The 17,359-nt window shown below is 48.0% G+C and overlaps 1 protein-coding gene across 3 annotated transcripts in view; it reads left to right on the forward strand.

The window, feature by feature from the left end:
• TACC2 (transforming acidic coiled-coil containing protein 2) overlaps positions 1 to 17,359 on the forward strand; it is a 206,639-nt gene that overhangs the window by 70,434 nt on the left and 118,846 nt on the right. Inside the window, exon 7 of one of the 3 annotated variants that reach the window (XM_049696479.1) lies at positions 2,134 to 2,184. The exons of the other annotated variants lie outside the window; for them this stretch is intronic. Within the exon in view, the coding sequence (XP_049552436.1) occupies positions 2,134 to 2,184 (51 nt within the window). The remainder of the gene's footprint in view (positions 1 to 2,133; positions 2,185 to 17,359) is intronic. 3 annotated transcript variants of the gene reach the window in all.

The following is a 17,359-nucleotide window of genomic DNA, read 5'->3' on the forward strand; positions in this document are numbered from 1 at the left end:
CCTGTTCTTTTCCTAAGTGAAATGCCACCCTGTTGTCAACAGCAGCTTCTGGGAGATTTCATCCTTTGGGGGAGAGGGAGATACTGTGGCAAAGACACATTCTGACCAAGCTGTGCAGCATCCTTCGATCTTTGGCTATTCCAGAGCTTTCCGTGGGTATGTGTGCGTGTATGTGTATGTGTGTGCAGGCACACGCTTGTGTGAAGCGGAGCGGGGTTGGACTTTAAATTAGTACCTGTGGCTGGCCAGTGTAGCCTACCAAACAGCTGCAGGCATTTTGTAAATGATTTATTGCATATTCTACACATGCTGAAAGAATGCATGATCACCTGTTTTTCGAGTCTGAGCACTTCCACCGACACCCAGCTGCCTTTCCTGCCCTTCGAGAGCGACTCTCATAACTCTGGGCCAGTGAGATACGGACGCTGCTGCCGAGACAGATGCAGTTTTAATCTGCATTCGACACTTGTCTCCACTGCTGACTTAGCACAAAATTCCCTGCAGCCCCTGCTCGTATGTATTTTTGACGTTCCCAGTTAAAGCGTAGGAAAAAATGTCTGACTGGAAAATCCTCCCCTTCCCTCCCCTCCCCTCCCCTCCCCATAAATGTCATATTAGCTCCTTCTTCAGTCCCTAGATGTTTTATCACCTTCTTGGAGAACAAGAAGATCTCAGGACCAGGCATATAGTAGTAGTTCAATAAGTATTTCATGGCTCTTTGTTTTAATCACTTTAAATTTTAAAATTATAATTTCTAAATTAATATTAGAAACTTCGTAAGGTATAGAAGAGTATAAAGAAAAGGAGAAGAATCCACAACCACACCAACTAACGATGACTGGTGTTCGTTATGTTAGTGTCGCGTCATCCACTGTCTTCTCCTGTTTACATTCTGAGTCCTTTTTCTCTGCTGCCATCAGAACTCTTTGCAAACATAAATCTTAGTGGCTGGAGTTGTGTGACTTATCACAGTTTACAGAGTAGTAGACATTTACATGATAATGGGTGTTCTGTGCGCTTCGCTCTGGTTGAGGATTTGTTGGGTGGTGGACTTTTAGATTCTTGAGTTGTGCTGTCCAGTTTGGCAGCCACTGGTCACATGTGAATGGAGGTGTGCTGTAAGGGTAAAACACACCCCAGAGGTTGAAGATTTAGTGTGAAGAAAAGAACACAGGGAATTCCCTGGCGGTCCAGCGGTTAGGACTCTGCGCTTTGAACTCGGATCCCACAAGCCGTGCAGTGCGGCCAAAAGAAAAGAATACAAAATACATCGTTAATAATTTTTATATTGTTATATGTTAAAATGATAATATTTAGGATGTACTTGGTTAGAATATGTTACTGAAATTAATTTCACCTTTTTTTCTTGTTTTTAATGCGGCTATCAACCTTTTAAAATTACCTACGTAGCTTTTGCATTCCGGGATTGCATTTGTGGCCCATGGTCTACTTCTATTTAGATCACTGGGCTCCAGAACCTGCTTTGCCCTGGTCCTTGAAGAAAATGAGGATGGAAAAGGGCTGACCTTTCCTGTGCTTTGGGTTCTTAGGAAAAAGGGCTGCCACTCTCCCATTGGCTGAGGATTTCCAGAAAGAATTCTGAATGGACCCTCCCCTCCAGCTTGCCAGGAGGGGTGACCTCTGTCTCTTAGTAGACAGTCAAAGGTCTCTGGAAGGTATAGACCAGCTCTGTCCAATAGAAATAGAACATAACATAGCACAGGGAGATCAGCTCGGTGCTTTGTGACCACCTAGAGGGGTGGGATAGGGAGGGTGGGAGAGAGGCGCAAGAGGGAGGAGATATGGGGATGTATGTTTATGTATAGCTGATTCACTTTGCTATACAGCAGAAACTAACACACCATTGTAAAGCAATTATACTCCAATAAAGATGTTAAAAAAAAAAGAAATAGAACGTAAGCCATAAATGCAATCCTAAATTTTCTAGTAGCCACATTCAAAACTAAATAGAAACAGGTAAAATTAATTTCAATAATACATTTTATGTAACCCAGTGTAACCCAAATATTATCATTTCAACATGCAATCAATATATAAATTATTAATCTGATATCCTACATTCTTGCTTTCATATGAAGTCTTTGCAAGCTGGGCTGTATTTTGTACCCACAGTGCATCTCAGTTTGGACCGGCCACACTCCAAGCCCTCAACAGTCCCACATGGTGAGTAGCTGCCCCCTGGAGCACCCCAGCTCCTCACAGAGCTCTCACAGCTATCGAATGATCCAGAAGGCCAAGACGTCCCACGGCGACCCTCATGTCTCAGCCCAGCAACTTCATTCCTACTGTAACACAAACGTAGGGAATGCTTCTTTGCCTTGGGGGTAGGCTCAGTAGCTCCAGTGGACCTTTCACCAGGAGGGAGCTGTGCCGTGGACCTGGGCAGGCCTCAGAGAAAGTCCGGCCAAGGTCAGAAGTGCACGTCCTGGGAACAGGAGGTGTTGCACGTGCAGGTGAATTTTGGCAGTGGTCTGGGGGAGGTTGGGTGGCCACACTGAGGCAGACACTGCTAGAAGCTAGGGTGGTGGTGAAGTTTGGATTCACATCCAGCTGTGCACCTTACAGGTTACATACCTAACCTCGGTTTGCCAATCTGTAGAATGGGGAGGTCACAACTATACTTGCCTCGCTGAGTTGCAGTGAGGGCTGAGATAACTGATCAAATGCAATTCCAGTGCATTCCAACCCCTGGCAGGGGTTAGGTTTCCTATTACAGTTCTGTGGCACGGGCTTTTCTCCTGCAGTGAACTGAGCGGTAACTGTTCGTCTTCTTGAGGTTGAGGTTCCAGCCCAGCCATCTTTCTTTTCCAGGGCTCACTTCCTTGTCTGCTAAAATGTCTTCACGGCTGAAGAGAGCGAACTCTTTCTTACCCCCTACTGGGTAGCCCACAGCGATCTGCTTCAAGTCAAAAAATTTTGAGATCTTGTTTTATTGTAAAACTTTATGTGTATCTTTTATTGTATGCCATATCGTATTGTATTTCAACATAAAAATAATGCTTTGAGTTGCCACCAGAAGAGCAAAGCAAGTCAAAACCATATTTTCTACTCTCTTGGTTATCAGGTGACGTGCTTCTGTTGAATCTATTGAATTTTGAGATTCTGCTAACTTGAATGGGGCTGATATCACAGATCAGATTCAATATCTAAGAAATGTCTCTTTTCTGTCTTGGTGACAGGATAGTTCAATAACCCAATCTCATGTCCAGGTAGATGCCGGGAGCACAAATATTTTGCTGCTTAGTTTCCCATCTTTTGACGTCAAATTGGCCCTGCTGGTGGATGTGCTGTGGGTATCTGTGGCTTTGCTCACCTCCATCCAAGGGGTACATGTACACCCAACTCTAAGAAATAGGAGTCTGTTGACAGATGGCTTGGCTGTGGATTTCTATATACAACGACTGTCTTCAGTGGATGGAAAGTCTAGAATTTGGCATTTTGCTTTCACACCACTGATGGTCAGATGTGTAGTTCTGAATCCATCGTGGACATCACGAAGCTTGTTTTTGCTGAATATTTATTTAAAGGGGTCTCTTTTTTTTTTCCATTTGGGGAAATGGTTGGAAAGGTATCGTTTTCAATTACTAGTGCATTTGAGAGAATTAAATTATTCCCAGGTGCTTTGGGTCTTTGCGTACACCTAGGCTAAACCACGAAGGGCAGTTGGGTTGAGGCGTTGAGGGGTAGAAGGAGGAAGCAGCGAGGGGCAGCCGGCATCTTGTCCCGGAAGCCCCGGCTGGACTTAAAGGCGGGGCTGGAGCGACTTCCTGCCCTTCCTCCCACTGGGTCTGTTTCTTCCTTCTCTCTCCTCCTCCTTCTAAAATTACCAGCTGTGACACCATGTTTTTGAGTTTCAGAATAAAGTTTTGAGGAGGGCTACAGCTGTATGAATTAAGGAAAAGAAAAGAAGCTACCAAGCCTAGGTCTCTTAGCAGATAAAGCCAGGATGACAGACCTCCGTCCCCACCCCCATCCTTCTGGGTTCGATTTTCGGTTACATTGCTTGGATTATTTTAAACTTCCTTTTGAGAAGTATTGGGCTATTACAGGGCTATTACAGAGCTACAATGCTGACACTTCTTTCCCTCGGAGCAATTTTCTTCCCAAAAGGGAGACAATGGAGTAAGATGGAGGGTTTGTATCCCAGAGACCTCTTACTGGCTGGGTGATGCCTTGGAGAAGCTGCTTAACTTTTCAATCCTGTTTCCATATCTATAAAATGGGAAAAATAATACTTCCCTGTTAGAGTTGGAATTAAGATTAAAATGGAATGTTTCCAAAGCCACCTAGTATAATGCCAGATATATGGTAAGTGTAAAATACAAATGGTAACCACTATTATCATTTTAAACGTCTTTATTCAAAAACATCCTGGGAATTAAGCAAACAAAGAAAATACCCAAGGTCTCCAAATGATATAGTAACAGACCCCACAGGAATGGGAGACATGAGGCTGGATGAGTCTTTCTCCAGCCGGTTGACCTCTCTATGCCTCTGCTTCCGTCATATGCGAGCTCTGCTAACCCTGCTCGGCTCGCAGGAGCTTGTTACGTGGTTCAAAAGTACCTCAGGACTAACGACTCTACAGATGACGCGGATTTACGTTACGATCCACAGCTTCAATCATTGTGAACCATCGTATTGTAAAAGTCAAAGGACCTTTAAAAATGTGGGCTTTATGTTCTGAAGCTTTTGTGTTCCATAATTAAAACAAATTTTTTTAGAGGTGAATCTGTCCTTGGGAATAATGCCAAGTCACTTTGGAAACCTGGATGATGAGGCAGCCACACCAAAGGTGGCAGCCGCCCTGAAGGCAAGGGGCTGGTTCCCTCCCTCCAGGTGCCTGTGACGGGAACGCCACTACTTTGGTCTAGCCCTTCTGGGTTTCTGAGCCCCTCAGCCCTGAGGCCTCTGCTATGCCACATCTGGATCTGATGCAGGAAGAGCCACTTAAGAATCCCAGGCCAGTTTCAGGGCAAGGTGGTGATTTTCCAAATGAATGTGTCCAAACTCATCCGCTTCTCTTCCTGGAACCTCTCATTACCGCCACGGTTTTAGACCAGGATGCAGGTTCGTTTCAGTAGGTGTGACTGAGAAATGGGTATTTTAGACTCTAGCTGGATATCTGGAAGGAAACTTGGGCGCATTCTTGTCGAGACTCGGAATAGGGATGGGACGAGGGAGCTACCTGACAGCAGAACCAGAATCAGGATCTGGCCCCTGACGATATGCTTCCCCTTCATGCCTGAGCTGAACCGAGGACCTGCCCCAGGGCATGGAGCCATTCTTCCCAGCCACACCGCCCCACACCTGCTTCTGGGCTTTAGAGAGAAGACTGTAGAATTGAGTTCTACAGGTAAGTTCCAGGCCGAGTTCTAGTTCTGTGTGACCTTGGGGGCATCACCTTTGATGAAACTGTTTACCCACCTGTAAAGTGGGGGTATATAATACCTAGGATTAAACGAGCCACTTTATTTAGAGTGCCCAACACAAAGTAAGTCCTCAGTGGAAGTTCCCTTTCACTTATTCCTCCTTCTGGGCCAAAGTACGCCCGCATCTAGCATCTTATTTCCACCTCACCTTAACCCTTAGTAGGTACCACTTGTGTGCCCCTTGTGCAAAGGAGGAAGGGTAGGCTGGGACAGGTGACATGGCTTGCTCAAGACCAGTGGTTTAATGAGAGTTAGGGCTAGGGCTGGAACCTCTCTTCTGGAGAATTCTTCAGACATCAAATCCATGTTTGGATCCCTGATCAGTAACTTATTAGCCAGAAGGAATCTTGGGGAGGTTATCCGCTAAGACATTCTGTCCACTGGAGCTTTCTACGATGATGCAAATGTTCTATATCTCCGCTATCCAGTATGGCAGCCACTAGCCACGTGTGGCTACTACACACCTGAAATGAGGCCACTCGAAAATCTGGGGCCGGTTTCAGGGTGATGTGGTTTAGGGTTAGGGAGGAACTGAACTGTGAATTTTATTTAACGTTGATTCATTAAAACTGAAATTGAAATAGCCACGTGGGGTAGCGGGCTCTGCATGGGACAGCCCAACCTGAAGACATAGTTCCTTCATGTGTACATAAGAGGTGAACCGTGCCCGTCAGCAGCATGGATTCCGAGAGGTTCTGCGTGAAGCCCTTGCAGAGCTCAGATGCCTGGAGGTGCTCAGTGAGCGCTGGGTTCCTCCTGGCCACCCCTTGGCTCTGCCAGTGGGCAAGTCAGGCAGCTGTGCCTGCAGAGCGGAGACTGGGCTGTATTCGTGGCACAAGCGCCTGGCGACACGCATCAGCAGAAGGCGTCTCTGGCACCTGAACCGAGGATGTTCACCACCGGGCCGACCGGAGGCCTTGGCTAAGCCAGTGCAACCTCACACACAGGCCTGGTAAGGAGGCCCGGGTAACCTGGTCAACTGGCTCCAAACACTTAATCTAGAGCTCTCTGTGCCTACCCATCCGCACTGGCCACACCTGCAAGGGTGCCCATCTGGGCTGGGAGGGAGCTGACATGGGTCCACAGCAGAGAAGTGTTTGCCAATTGCCGTCTCTGTACCGATCTTGTCCCAAGAAACTGGCAGGGTGGGAAAGAAGCTTACCGTGGGGTGTGCAAGGTCAGAGGCCGCAGCTAACTGCATCTCGGCCTCCCCTTTCTTCTCAAGCATGTTAAGTCGTCAGGTGTTAAATATTTTAGCAGCCTGCTGAATCAGAGGTAGACCGTGCAAGTGTTTCTTTGTTTCCAGGGAAGGCACTGTAAGGGGTCTGATTACTGAGACTTTTAATGCCTTTTCCTTTTGTAAGGTGGTCAGAGGGTGTCTGGGAAGAAAAACCTCAGGGGAGGGGTGCACCTGTGCCCTGGGAGTGGGCGGGGTGCGCAGAGAGAGGACCGCAGTGTGCAGCGGACATGGTCAGCACTGAGTCCTCAGGCCAGGAGCACCCGTAGGTGGAGGGAAGCAGGGCCCCGAGACATGGGCATGGAGGATGGGGGGAGGAGGCACCAGACGTGAGGCTGAGGGTGAAATCAGGCTGGAGGGAGGGGAGCGTTAGGTCCTGGAGTTCAAATCCTGATCACCCGCTCTTGGGCCTTGTTGGGTGATTGGGTCACTTCTCCAAGCCTCAGCTTCTTCACGGATAGATGGCCAATGATGTCTCCTAGGGCTTAAAGGAAGGTTAAAGGTGATTAGAGGAGGCAAGATACAGAGCACCCTGCACAAGCCAGCTTTCCATAGCCAGGAGCTGTGACGGCAGAGCTGTAGACAAGGTCCCTGAGCTGCGGGGCCTCCTGAAGGCAGCTCCATCCCCATAGCGGGCTCAGGCCCCCAGCAGGTGTGCAGCCAGGCCAGGTGCTTAGAAGGCAAGCCAAGGTCTCCCCCTTAGGGAGGAGCTAGGACACTGGGCACCCCTCCTCCCTTGGATAGAGGGTTGGGGTGAATCGGCAGGTGGGCAGTCGGTGGGCAGACACTGCGGGGGAGTGACGCGTGCGGTTTGCTGACTCCCAGCCCGGTGCTCGGCACCCTCCCTCCAGAGGGATCAGGTGGTTCACGGGTTCCCGCCACTCACTGTGCACCTTCAGGCCTTTGCCAAGCGACTGCACTTCCTTCCCCTCCCTGCGCCGCAGTGTCCTCTGACGCTAGATCAGGAGGTGGGTGTCATGAGCATGAATTCCCCGTCTAGAAATGTTTGGTGGGACACATGGTGATGGTCACCTCTATAGAAAGTGGGTGTCGGCCTCTGGCCAAGGGAAGAAGTCAGGATCTTGTTTCTTTGGGAAGGTCAGACTTGCAGATGCGGCTCTCGGTTACCCAGCACCCGATACTCTGCGTGGCACACAGTGGGCGCTCCGTGAGCCTTTGCTGAATAATTCATCTCAACTCACTATCTGTTGGAGGCTTTCTGTCTGGGAAAACCAGATCAGGTGGTACTCCAGGAGGCAGATGGACAGGTCTAACTTCTGAATCTGCCATTAGACTCTCCAACCTCAAGCAAATTCCTTAGCTACTCTAAGCCTCAGTTTCCTCACCTGTAAAATGTGTATAATGCTACACTACAGACAGATATTAGGGAGATCACATAAAAATAATGTGTGTTAAAAGCTTAGCCGAGTGCCTGTCTGGCATGCAGTAAGGACTTAATCAGAGGTAATTTTTGTTATTACTGCTGTTTTTACTACTATCATCATTTGTGCTTTTTTATTTTTTACATCTTTATTGGAGTATAATTGCTTTACAATGGTGTGTTAGTTTCTGCTTTATAACAAAGTGAATCAGTTATACATATACATATGTTCCCATATCTCTTCCCTCTTGCGTCTCCCTCCCTCCACCCTCCCTATCCCACCCCTCTAGGTGGTCACAAAGCACCGAGCTGATCTCCCTGTGCTATGCGGCTGCTTCCCACTAGCTATCTATTTTATGTTTGGTAGTGTATATATGTCCATGCCACTCTCTCACTTTGTCACAGCTAGACACAGACCTACTAAAGAATGGACTTGAGGATATGGGGAGGGGGAAGGGTAAACATTTGTGCTTTGACACAAGGACTCCTGGAAATTTGCTGAAGTTCATTTGCATCTCCCCTGGATTCTTTGGAAGGTGTCATGACCCATTAAAGCTACCTCTCGAACTGTGGCTGACATCCTCCCCACTGGAGTGGCCCTCAGTGTTGCAACATTGTATTTGATGCAAGGTCAAGCCATCAGGCACACATGGGGAATGCCTTCTCTCCCTAGGGGAAGCTAGGGCTTTGTGGTTAACCTCTTGCCAAGAATGGCTGCAAAGAGGCTGAAACCTAACATTTGTGGCAGGGATGGAGCGCCTGTGTGGGTGAGCCCAGCGGAGGCTGCACCAGCTGAACGCAAGCTCTGAGTGTGTCTTATGGGTCAAACTGCCCGACTACTTAGTACGACGTTTTGACCTGCTGGCCCATCCCAGACTCCTAGAGGAAGGGGCAGGGATGAAAGTTGTCTGGCCGCCTGACTTCCAGATGCTGCAGCACAGGAGCTGGAGAAGGAGACCCCCTCCTGGCAGGTGACCAAGCGGCTGGTATTTCAGTGGGCGTGGCCAGAGTTGTCAGAAAGTGAGGATTTGGATGAGGGGAGAGTGCCAAGCTTGGGCTTGAGGTCTCAGTTTAGGCCAGACTGCCTTTCAGGACCACCTTTGAAGGATGTCTGGGGCCGAGTCCCTGGCTCCTGAGGCCTGGCTGCGGGGATGCTCATCCTTTGAGACAGGTACCACCCATGCCTGGCTCAGGCATTCGTAGTCCTGAAACAACTGAACCAGAGGGATCTTCAGGCTCCTCATTTTACAGGTGAGAAACTTGAGACCTCGAGAGGGTGTGTGACTTCCGGAAGGCCACGCAGCTTGTCAGGGGGCCACTGGTCTGACTCGTATTGAATGCAGTCCTTCTGGCCTCGAGACCAGTGCTCTTTCCAACAAATCCGCTGCCATTCTAGAGAGCAGGCATCACCTTTCCTGTACACAGCAAGCACCCCAGGTGGGCCTGGTATGAACTGGCGTTATAGATTGTTTTCTGGAGGTGGTGGTAGTGGTCTAAAGTAATCTTGTCCTTGGGTTGTATCCAAGAAAGTTGCATATGCAGGCTTCCTCCAGCTATTTTGTGAAATGAGTTAAACTGCAGCCTCTGCACTCTGCTGACCCTGGCTTTCCTTTGATTGTGGCCAGTACCATTTGCAGTAGGATTGCAGGAAAACCATTATGAGGAGCTGGTTGGACAAGAGCTGCAGATTCTCGAATTCACCAGGATTTGGGGAGTGTGCAGATACTGGTGGGGAGGGAAGTCTGATTAGAGTTAACTCGGAGAAGGTTCTGCTGAAACTTGAGTTCACCTCCTTCCAGCCCAGTGTGTCTATGTGAGCGGTTTGCTGAGGAAACCCTCAGGCGATGCTGCAGTCTGTTTCAGGTTTCTTTACAAACAGCTGGGCCGTGAATCCTTGGGAGATAAAACACTCTTGATGATCACTGCAGGGTCTAGTCTTGCTTTTGCACGAAGATGGGAAGCTTATGTTAGAAACCACCAGGCTCCCTGTTGAGTCGCTGTTTGTACCTGTTCTGTGGTTCGTATTTGATCTTCAGTGGAGAGAAATTATTCTGTAGAAACGGCCTCACCCGGGAGCGGCGGCATTTTTGCTTTTCAGAAACCCCCTTTGCATTTTGCACTCGGGAGCTATGACTGACCCCAATGGGACAGTGTTACACTTCCCTGCTTCTTCCTGGGAGTCCTGAAAAGCCACTGGCTCACAAGTCTAACGAAGGGCATTCTATGTCTTCTCTTCTAAATTCCTTTTCCTCTGGTATAAGAACTGGAGAAATGTGTAAAGGCAGAGGCAGGCCCAGACTTTAAAGGCATGAGCAGAAGGAACTCTCGCATGGCTGAGAGATGCTGGCCAGACCCAGACACCCTTGTCCTTGGGTGACCCCTCTGCCTGCCTTGCCGCGCCCCCTACTTCTCCACCCTCTGGGGAACCGCACTCTGGTTCATGAGACCATAGAGGCTCAGGCAAATGTAGTGACTGTGAAGCCTTCTCAACCCTCCAACTCCCCAGGAGCACCCCCGCCCCCGGCCCTGCCCAAGAATCGAGAGTTCTTTCTGTTACCTGACCACAATTTTAAGACAGAAGCAAATGTATTATAGTTCGTATAGGATTTCACACTTTGCAGAAGAGGTTGGGTGTTTTCAGCTGGACAGATCTGGGTTCAAATTTGTCACTTATTCACTGTAGGACATCGGTCCAGTTACTTACTTGCTTGAGGCCTCAGTTTCCTCATCTGTAAAGTGTGTATGAAGTCAGCACCTACCTCCGGAGGACTGTGTGATAGTGTGAGGGAAGTGCTAGCTCGGGGCTGGCACAGGCAAGCACCCAAAATACGTCTGTCTCCGTTTGAGGGCGAGGCCTCTGACGGCAGGGTCTGCGCTGGTCCTAGTCTTCAGCACAATGGGCTACACATAGTAGGTCCTCAACAAATGTTTGTAGGTTGATTGTGCGTTGTCCAGCGGATAGAGGGTGGGTCTGTTTGGTGCTTCCCTCAAAAGAGAAATACAAATCTACTGGCCAGGTTAGTTCAATAACACAATAACAAAATCATTGTAGTTGTACATCATACATTCATTCATGTATTCATTCACTCAGACTGAGGGCCTCCTACATAAAGGTCAAGCTAGGGGCTCTAGGCAGGGTTTCCGATCCTCAACACTATTGGCATTTTGGGCTGGGTAATTGTTGGGGACGGCTGTCCCGCACATAGTAGGATGGATGCCAGTAGCATCCCCCAAGTCATGACAATCAAAAATGCCCCCAGATACTGCCAAATGTCCCCTGGTGGGCACAACTGCCCCTGGAGAGCCACTGCTCTAGGGCTGTGCTACTCAAGGTGTGGTTCTCTAGACCAGCAGCCTTGGCATCACCTGGGAGCCTGTTAGACTGTGGTTGTTTCATCAAGTACTTTATTTTCCACCATCGTGTCAGATGGGACACAGACATCTGACTCTGACTCCTCGAGAACACTTTTTCTGTTCAGGAAGAGGGTACAGCCAGCGGAGCTTGCTTTGTATTTGGTCAGACTTACTTAAAATTAGGACGAGGTCAAGATCAAATACAGGTTCAGCCGAGTACACGTTCAAGCGAGGCGGGCCCTTGTGTGAAGAGGGCTTTGTGTGCACTCAAGGAAAATTCCAAGGCCGCGGCTGGAAATCCTGGAGGAGACTCCGAAGTCACGGGAACTGCCCCACGCATTTTCTGTGTATATTTTGGGTTCAGGCTGACATTTCATCTTAGCGTGGGTGGAGGCAATGGCTGAATATTTTGAAGGCCTGAACCCCACCTACCAATATTTCTCTTTGTCCTTACAACTACATTTTGCTGGGTTGCAATTCAGGAACGTACCTCCCTGCTTGGACAGCCATTCATGGAATGTGAGAACTTAGCTCAGAAGCCCAAAGCGGTGATTCCTTCTAAAAAAAAAAAAAAAAATTCCCCAGAAATCACTAGCGAAGTGGATCTTATTAGTGTGAGAGATGAACTCACATGCTAGAGGCGGGCACTGGTCCTGGGTTCCTCGTGGCATATTCTTCTGCTGGTGTGTTCAGAGTATATAAAAATAAGCTGAAGTTAGCCCTTTGTCACTGTGGACCGGTTAGGAGTTTGGGTTCGTAGACACGCAGCCTGTGTGTGCACCTGCCTCTGCTTGGTTGGTGGGACCCTGGGTAAGGGGTTTCACCACTCCAAGTCTGTTTTCTCCTTTGTCTGCTAAGGACAACAGCAGTGCCCACCGCATAGGCTCATGTGAGGATTAAGTCAGAGGAGGGATGGAAGCCACTTAGCAGAGTGCTGGCTCTGCAGCAAATGCTCACAAATGTTAGCTAATATTAGAGTGGTCATTTAAAAAATTTTTTGTTTTTTGGGTTTTTTTGCGGTACGTGGGCCTCTCACTGTTGTGGCCTCTCCCGTTGCGGAGCACAGGCTCCAGACGCCCAGGCTCAGCGGCCATGGCTCATGGGCCCAGCTACTCTGCGGCATGTGGGATCTTCCCGGACCGGGGCACGAACCCATGTCCCCTGCATCGGCAGGCGGACTCTCAACCACTGCGCCACCAGGGAAGTCCTAAAAAAGTTTTTAAATTGCCTTTTGGTTTTCCTGATCTGATAATTAAGTGGGGACAGCAGAGGTGCAGGCTGTCTTATGGGTGGTATTTTGTCACCCTTCATAGCTGGCAGATGACAGGATAATCTTCTAGGCAAAAATGCCCTATCGGCTCGGGTTTCTGGGGGTTGGGTGAAGCCCTGAGACACCGCCACATTGGAGAAGAAGGGCTTCAGGGAACAGGGAGGTAGGGAGGGCTGGGGAAGGCGGGCCCCGGAGGAAAGACTCCTGCCAGGAGAGCGATGAGCACTGGGCTGAGAGTCAGCACAGCTGTCAGGTGGGCACGGGGAAGGCTTGCTCTCCTGCCCTTGAGCTGACAGTCTGGTTCAAGAGGCAGCACACGAGCATTAAAGAGTTAAAACAGCTCACAGCCCTAATTGTCTTCGCCTCTCATTGGGTAATTAAGGTAGGCAGCCGTTAATACTTACCTAGAAAGTATTCTCCACGAGGGCAGATATTTTGTCTCTTCTGTTCATCCCTATCTCCCAGCACCCGGAAGTAGCTAACACATTGTAGGTGCCCAAGAAATACTTGTTGAATGGCTTAGTCGTATGCTTCCTTATCACAACCAGTTACTGGTTATACTCAAGAAGAGATTTCATTCCCACGCCCCAGAACATTCTGTTTCTCTTCTCCACGTCCATTTCCCCTCTTTTTTTGGCTCAGTGTTTCATCAATGTGTACCACCCTGTAACCACTTTCAAGAGTTTTACCATATCTGTATACCACCGTATTATTATCTACTTATTATTTTTCTTTACATCGATTCATTTTTATTTCAATATATTAACTTTTGTGTTAGGTAATGTCTGTGAAGTTATGGGTTTGATGTGCTAATTAGAACTTCTTCCTCATATGCTTCAAATGTATAACTATTTAAAATACCCTCATATGAGAAACCTTACTATGGTAACACCTCCTTACCCTATAAAAGTCAGCTTAAGTATTCCCTCTTCTGGAAAATCTCCCCATGCCTCTTCCGAGGCTGACTGAAATATTGCTTTTATGTTTCTGTCATGTGGTGGCCATTCCATGAACCATCTGTAGAAGTGGGCAAGGGACCACGAGGCATCTGACATTGCACAGGGCCAGGAATGCAGTAGATACTCAATACGTGATTTTGAAAGACTGAATGAAACCTCTTGAGTCCAGGAGAGTTTGTGCTGTCTGGCCACGTATGGGTGTCCTGGGCGGACGCCCTAGGATTCTCTGAAGACAATGTGCTGTAACCAACCTTCCATTTGGGTGCCCACAAACAAGGCAGATATGTGAACTTCCATGCAGACTCACTTCCGGCAGGGAGCTAGTGTGTTCTTTGTTTAGGGAGAGTTTGACCTCTGTCCTTCAGCATCACACACTCCCTACCAGTTAACCAGCCACCTTGCATGTTTCCAGTCTCTGGCCTCGTTTCCCAGGTTTCTTCACGTATGAAGTTATGGCATTGGCCGTTCAGGGGGGTGCCCATGGTCCAGTGGGGCAGAAGCAAGTCACATAGTTAGAATGAATAGAATTGGATAGAATGAAGGTTCCTTTCAGTCTCCTGAATAACTTCTCCTAATACACCTGCTGTACCCTTGGTTCTTCCCGCTCCGAAGGCCGACGGCACCTGGTGTCTGCTGGTGTTCTTGGTCCCATCCTCCTGCTTCTTGCCCCTCCAGCATGAGTCTGTCTGCCCAGGCAGGGTCCTGTCTTACGCACTTTTATACCCGCATGGGCACTTGGAATAGTGGTCAGTGAATATTTGATTAATTCATGGTTATTTAGGTATCAGGCAAATTTGGACACAGGTTTCTCGTTTGGCTTCCCATTTTCATGTGGCTTGCCACCTCTCAGCCAAAGAAAAATATCATTGCCACAACAGCGTGTAAAGGAAGCTGCAAACACAGAACAGAGCAGTACTCAGTGGACAGAGCTGGGGGTGTTTCCTAGGCACTGATTTGCCTTTTGTTTTCCAGGAGACTCCACTGGCAAAGAATCTTTGATTTGCTTTGTGGTTTTAGAGCCTTAGGTCTAGTATGGACCAAATGAAAGCTTCTCAACATCACAGTTGACAGCCTTTTCACGATGCTTTTGGTTGCAAGTAACAGACAACCCAATACAAGAAAACAACAATACTAGGTCCATCATTTCTCCTGGCAGGAAATCCAGAGGCAGGGCACTTCCAAGGTTGAGTAATTCATTAGCCCTTTTCATCTTCCTCTCTACCTGAATTTAGTGTGCTGGTTAATGTTCCCCTTCATTGTTTCAAACTGGCTGCAGAAGCTCTAAGCATCAGGCCCATATGACAATGTCGAGAGGCAGGAAGACATCTGAAGACACAAGATTTGCAGTCTTGTATCTCCTCTGGAGAGTGAGGAGAATGTCTCCAGAAATACAACAGACTTTCCTTTCTGTTTCATTGGCCAAGGGTGTGTCACATGACCATACCTAAACTAATTATTTGAGCATTAGTAAGTAAGTAAACAGGAGAGGGAACATCACTTTTGGAGGCAACCAATGACTCCTGCCACAAAAGTTCAGATTCAGAGTTTCTCCCAGTGTGGTTTGGAAAGCATCTCCACCAGAATTATCCAGAATATTCTTGCTAAAATGCTCATTCCTGAGCCCCTTCCTGACTTCCTGAATCACAATCGCTGGGAACATTTTAAAAATAACCCAGGGGGTCTAACATGCACCAAGTTTTGGACCCATGGTGCTTGTGGTTGTTACCTACTAATATTTACAGGTTGTAGATCATCCTTCAGCTGTGCTGACCCTCTTGAGGGGAGGCTGAGGGAGCGAAGAGAATACAGAGTCAGCCTTCAAAATTCCCTTCCCAGTCCTTGCCTTTTGGAGATTCAAACAGGAATATTAAGTGATACAGTGATGATATCCAGGATTTGGTTTAAAATAATCCGAGTAACAAGTGAGAAGTGAGCATGTGAATACAACAGAGTTAGCCATGATTTGATAATATTGAAACTGTTTGATATAATAGAGTTCATTATACTGTTCTCTTCACTTAAGTTTAAAAAAATCTCCCTTCCTGGGCTTCCCTGGTGGCGCAGTGGTTGAGAGTCCGCCTGCCGATGCAGGGGACATGAGTTCGTGCCCCAGTCCGGGAAGATCCCACATGCCGCGGAGCGGCTGGGCCTGTGAGCCATGGCCACTGAGCCTGCGCGTCCGAAGCCTGTGCCCTGCAACGGGAGAGGCCACAACAGTGAGACGCCCGCGTACCGCCAAAAAAAAAAAAAATCTCCCTTCCTGATACCTGCTCTGTCACTATGTAGCCTTTGACCTTGGGTGTGTCAATCTCCTTCTCTGGGTCTCAGATTGGATTCCAGGATTCCAACAGCACAAGTTCTTTTCTATAAAGCAGTGTATTCATGTTTTCTTTTTCTCCTTTTCCCTCCAAATGAACCTTTTCGTGCACAAAATCTTTTGTGGAACCCAAAGATATGACAGATTTCAGTGAAACAGCTCTGGTTACAGGGGCCTCCCAAGTAGCCTTTAAGATAATTCCAGAAACCTAGGACTCTGGAGAAGATGGTTGAACAGCTGTTGCACTGGGGCATTGCTGAAAACACTGACCACATTTCTGCAGGGGCCTTGACCTTGTACTCAGAACCAAGAAATCCTTAGGATGTAAAGATTCTGTCATGGATGCAATTACTAAGGCACATCCATGCTGCCTGTGATTCAGTCTTCTTCTGTAGAGTCCAGGTATCCCAAGATGAAGGGCATAAGCACGTGTCTGTCCTACTCTGTACCAGTGCAGTCATCCTCTGCATACCTGGAGAATGATTCCAGGACCCCCGTGGATAGGCAAATCCGAGGATGCTCAAGTCCCTTATATGAAATGGTGTAGTATTTGCATATAACCTACACACATTCTCCCATATATTTTAAATCATCTCTAGATTACTTATAATACCTAATACAACATAAATGTTATGTAAATAGTCGCCTGTGCATAGCAAAATTTAAGTTCTGCTTTTGGGGGCTTTCTGGAATTTTTTTCCTGAATATTTTCGATCCACAGTTGGTTGCAGATGCAGAAGACGCAGATGTGCGGGGCCTGCTGTGTCGTATTGTTACCCTTGACCTGGAGCCGGAGGAGACAGGCAATGCACATTTACTATTGCTTCAAGTTTATCATCAGGGCAACTTTTCCAGCTGCGGCCAGGACCAGGGCTGTGTGGGTGGCTGAGACTTTCTGGTATGGATGTATCTTTGTCAGATGTCGGGATTTAAATATCAATCCCTCGTGATGTTGAGAGCCCTTTATTTCATCTTGCAATGAGTGTGTCCTACACTGGACCACGGCTCTGTCTGAAAGCTAGCTACTGAACATCATTGCGCTGTTCTGATCCTGATGATACCTTGGAGAGGTGCTGGGGTCAGGTCTTTCTCAGCCAGAGTGTTTCTCCTGCAATGAATGGTCTTAGACTCTGGATACTTTCATAAAATTCTTCAAGGAGGAGATTAAATCACAGTAGTAACCAGATACCTACTGCATTAGTTTCCTATTGCTGCTATGATACATGGCCACAAAATTCATGGCTTAAGACAATACAGATTTATTTTCTGGGTTTCCCTGGTGGCACAGTGGTTGAGAGTCCGCCTGCCGATGCAGGGGACATGGGTTCGTGCCCCGGTCCGGGAAGATCCCACATGCCGCGGAGCGGCTGGGCCCGTGAGCCATGGCC

Source organism: Orcinus orca, chromosome 14, assembly GCF_937001465.1.
Source record: "Orcinus orca chromosome 14, mOrcOrc1.1, whole genome shotgun sequence".
Lineage (NCBI taxonomy): Eukaryota > Metazoa > Chordata > Mammalia > Artiodactyla > Delphinidae > Orcinus > Orcinus orca.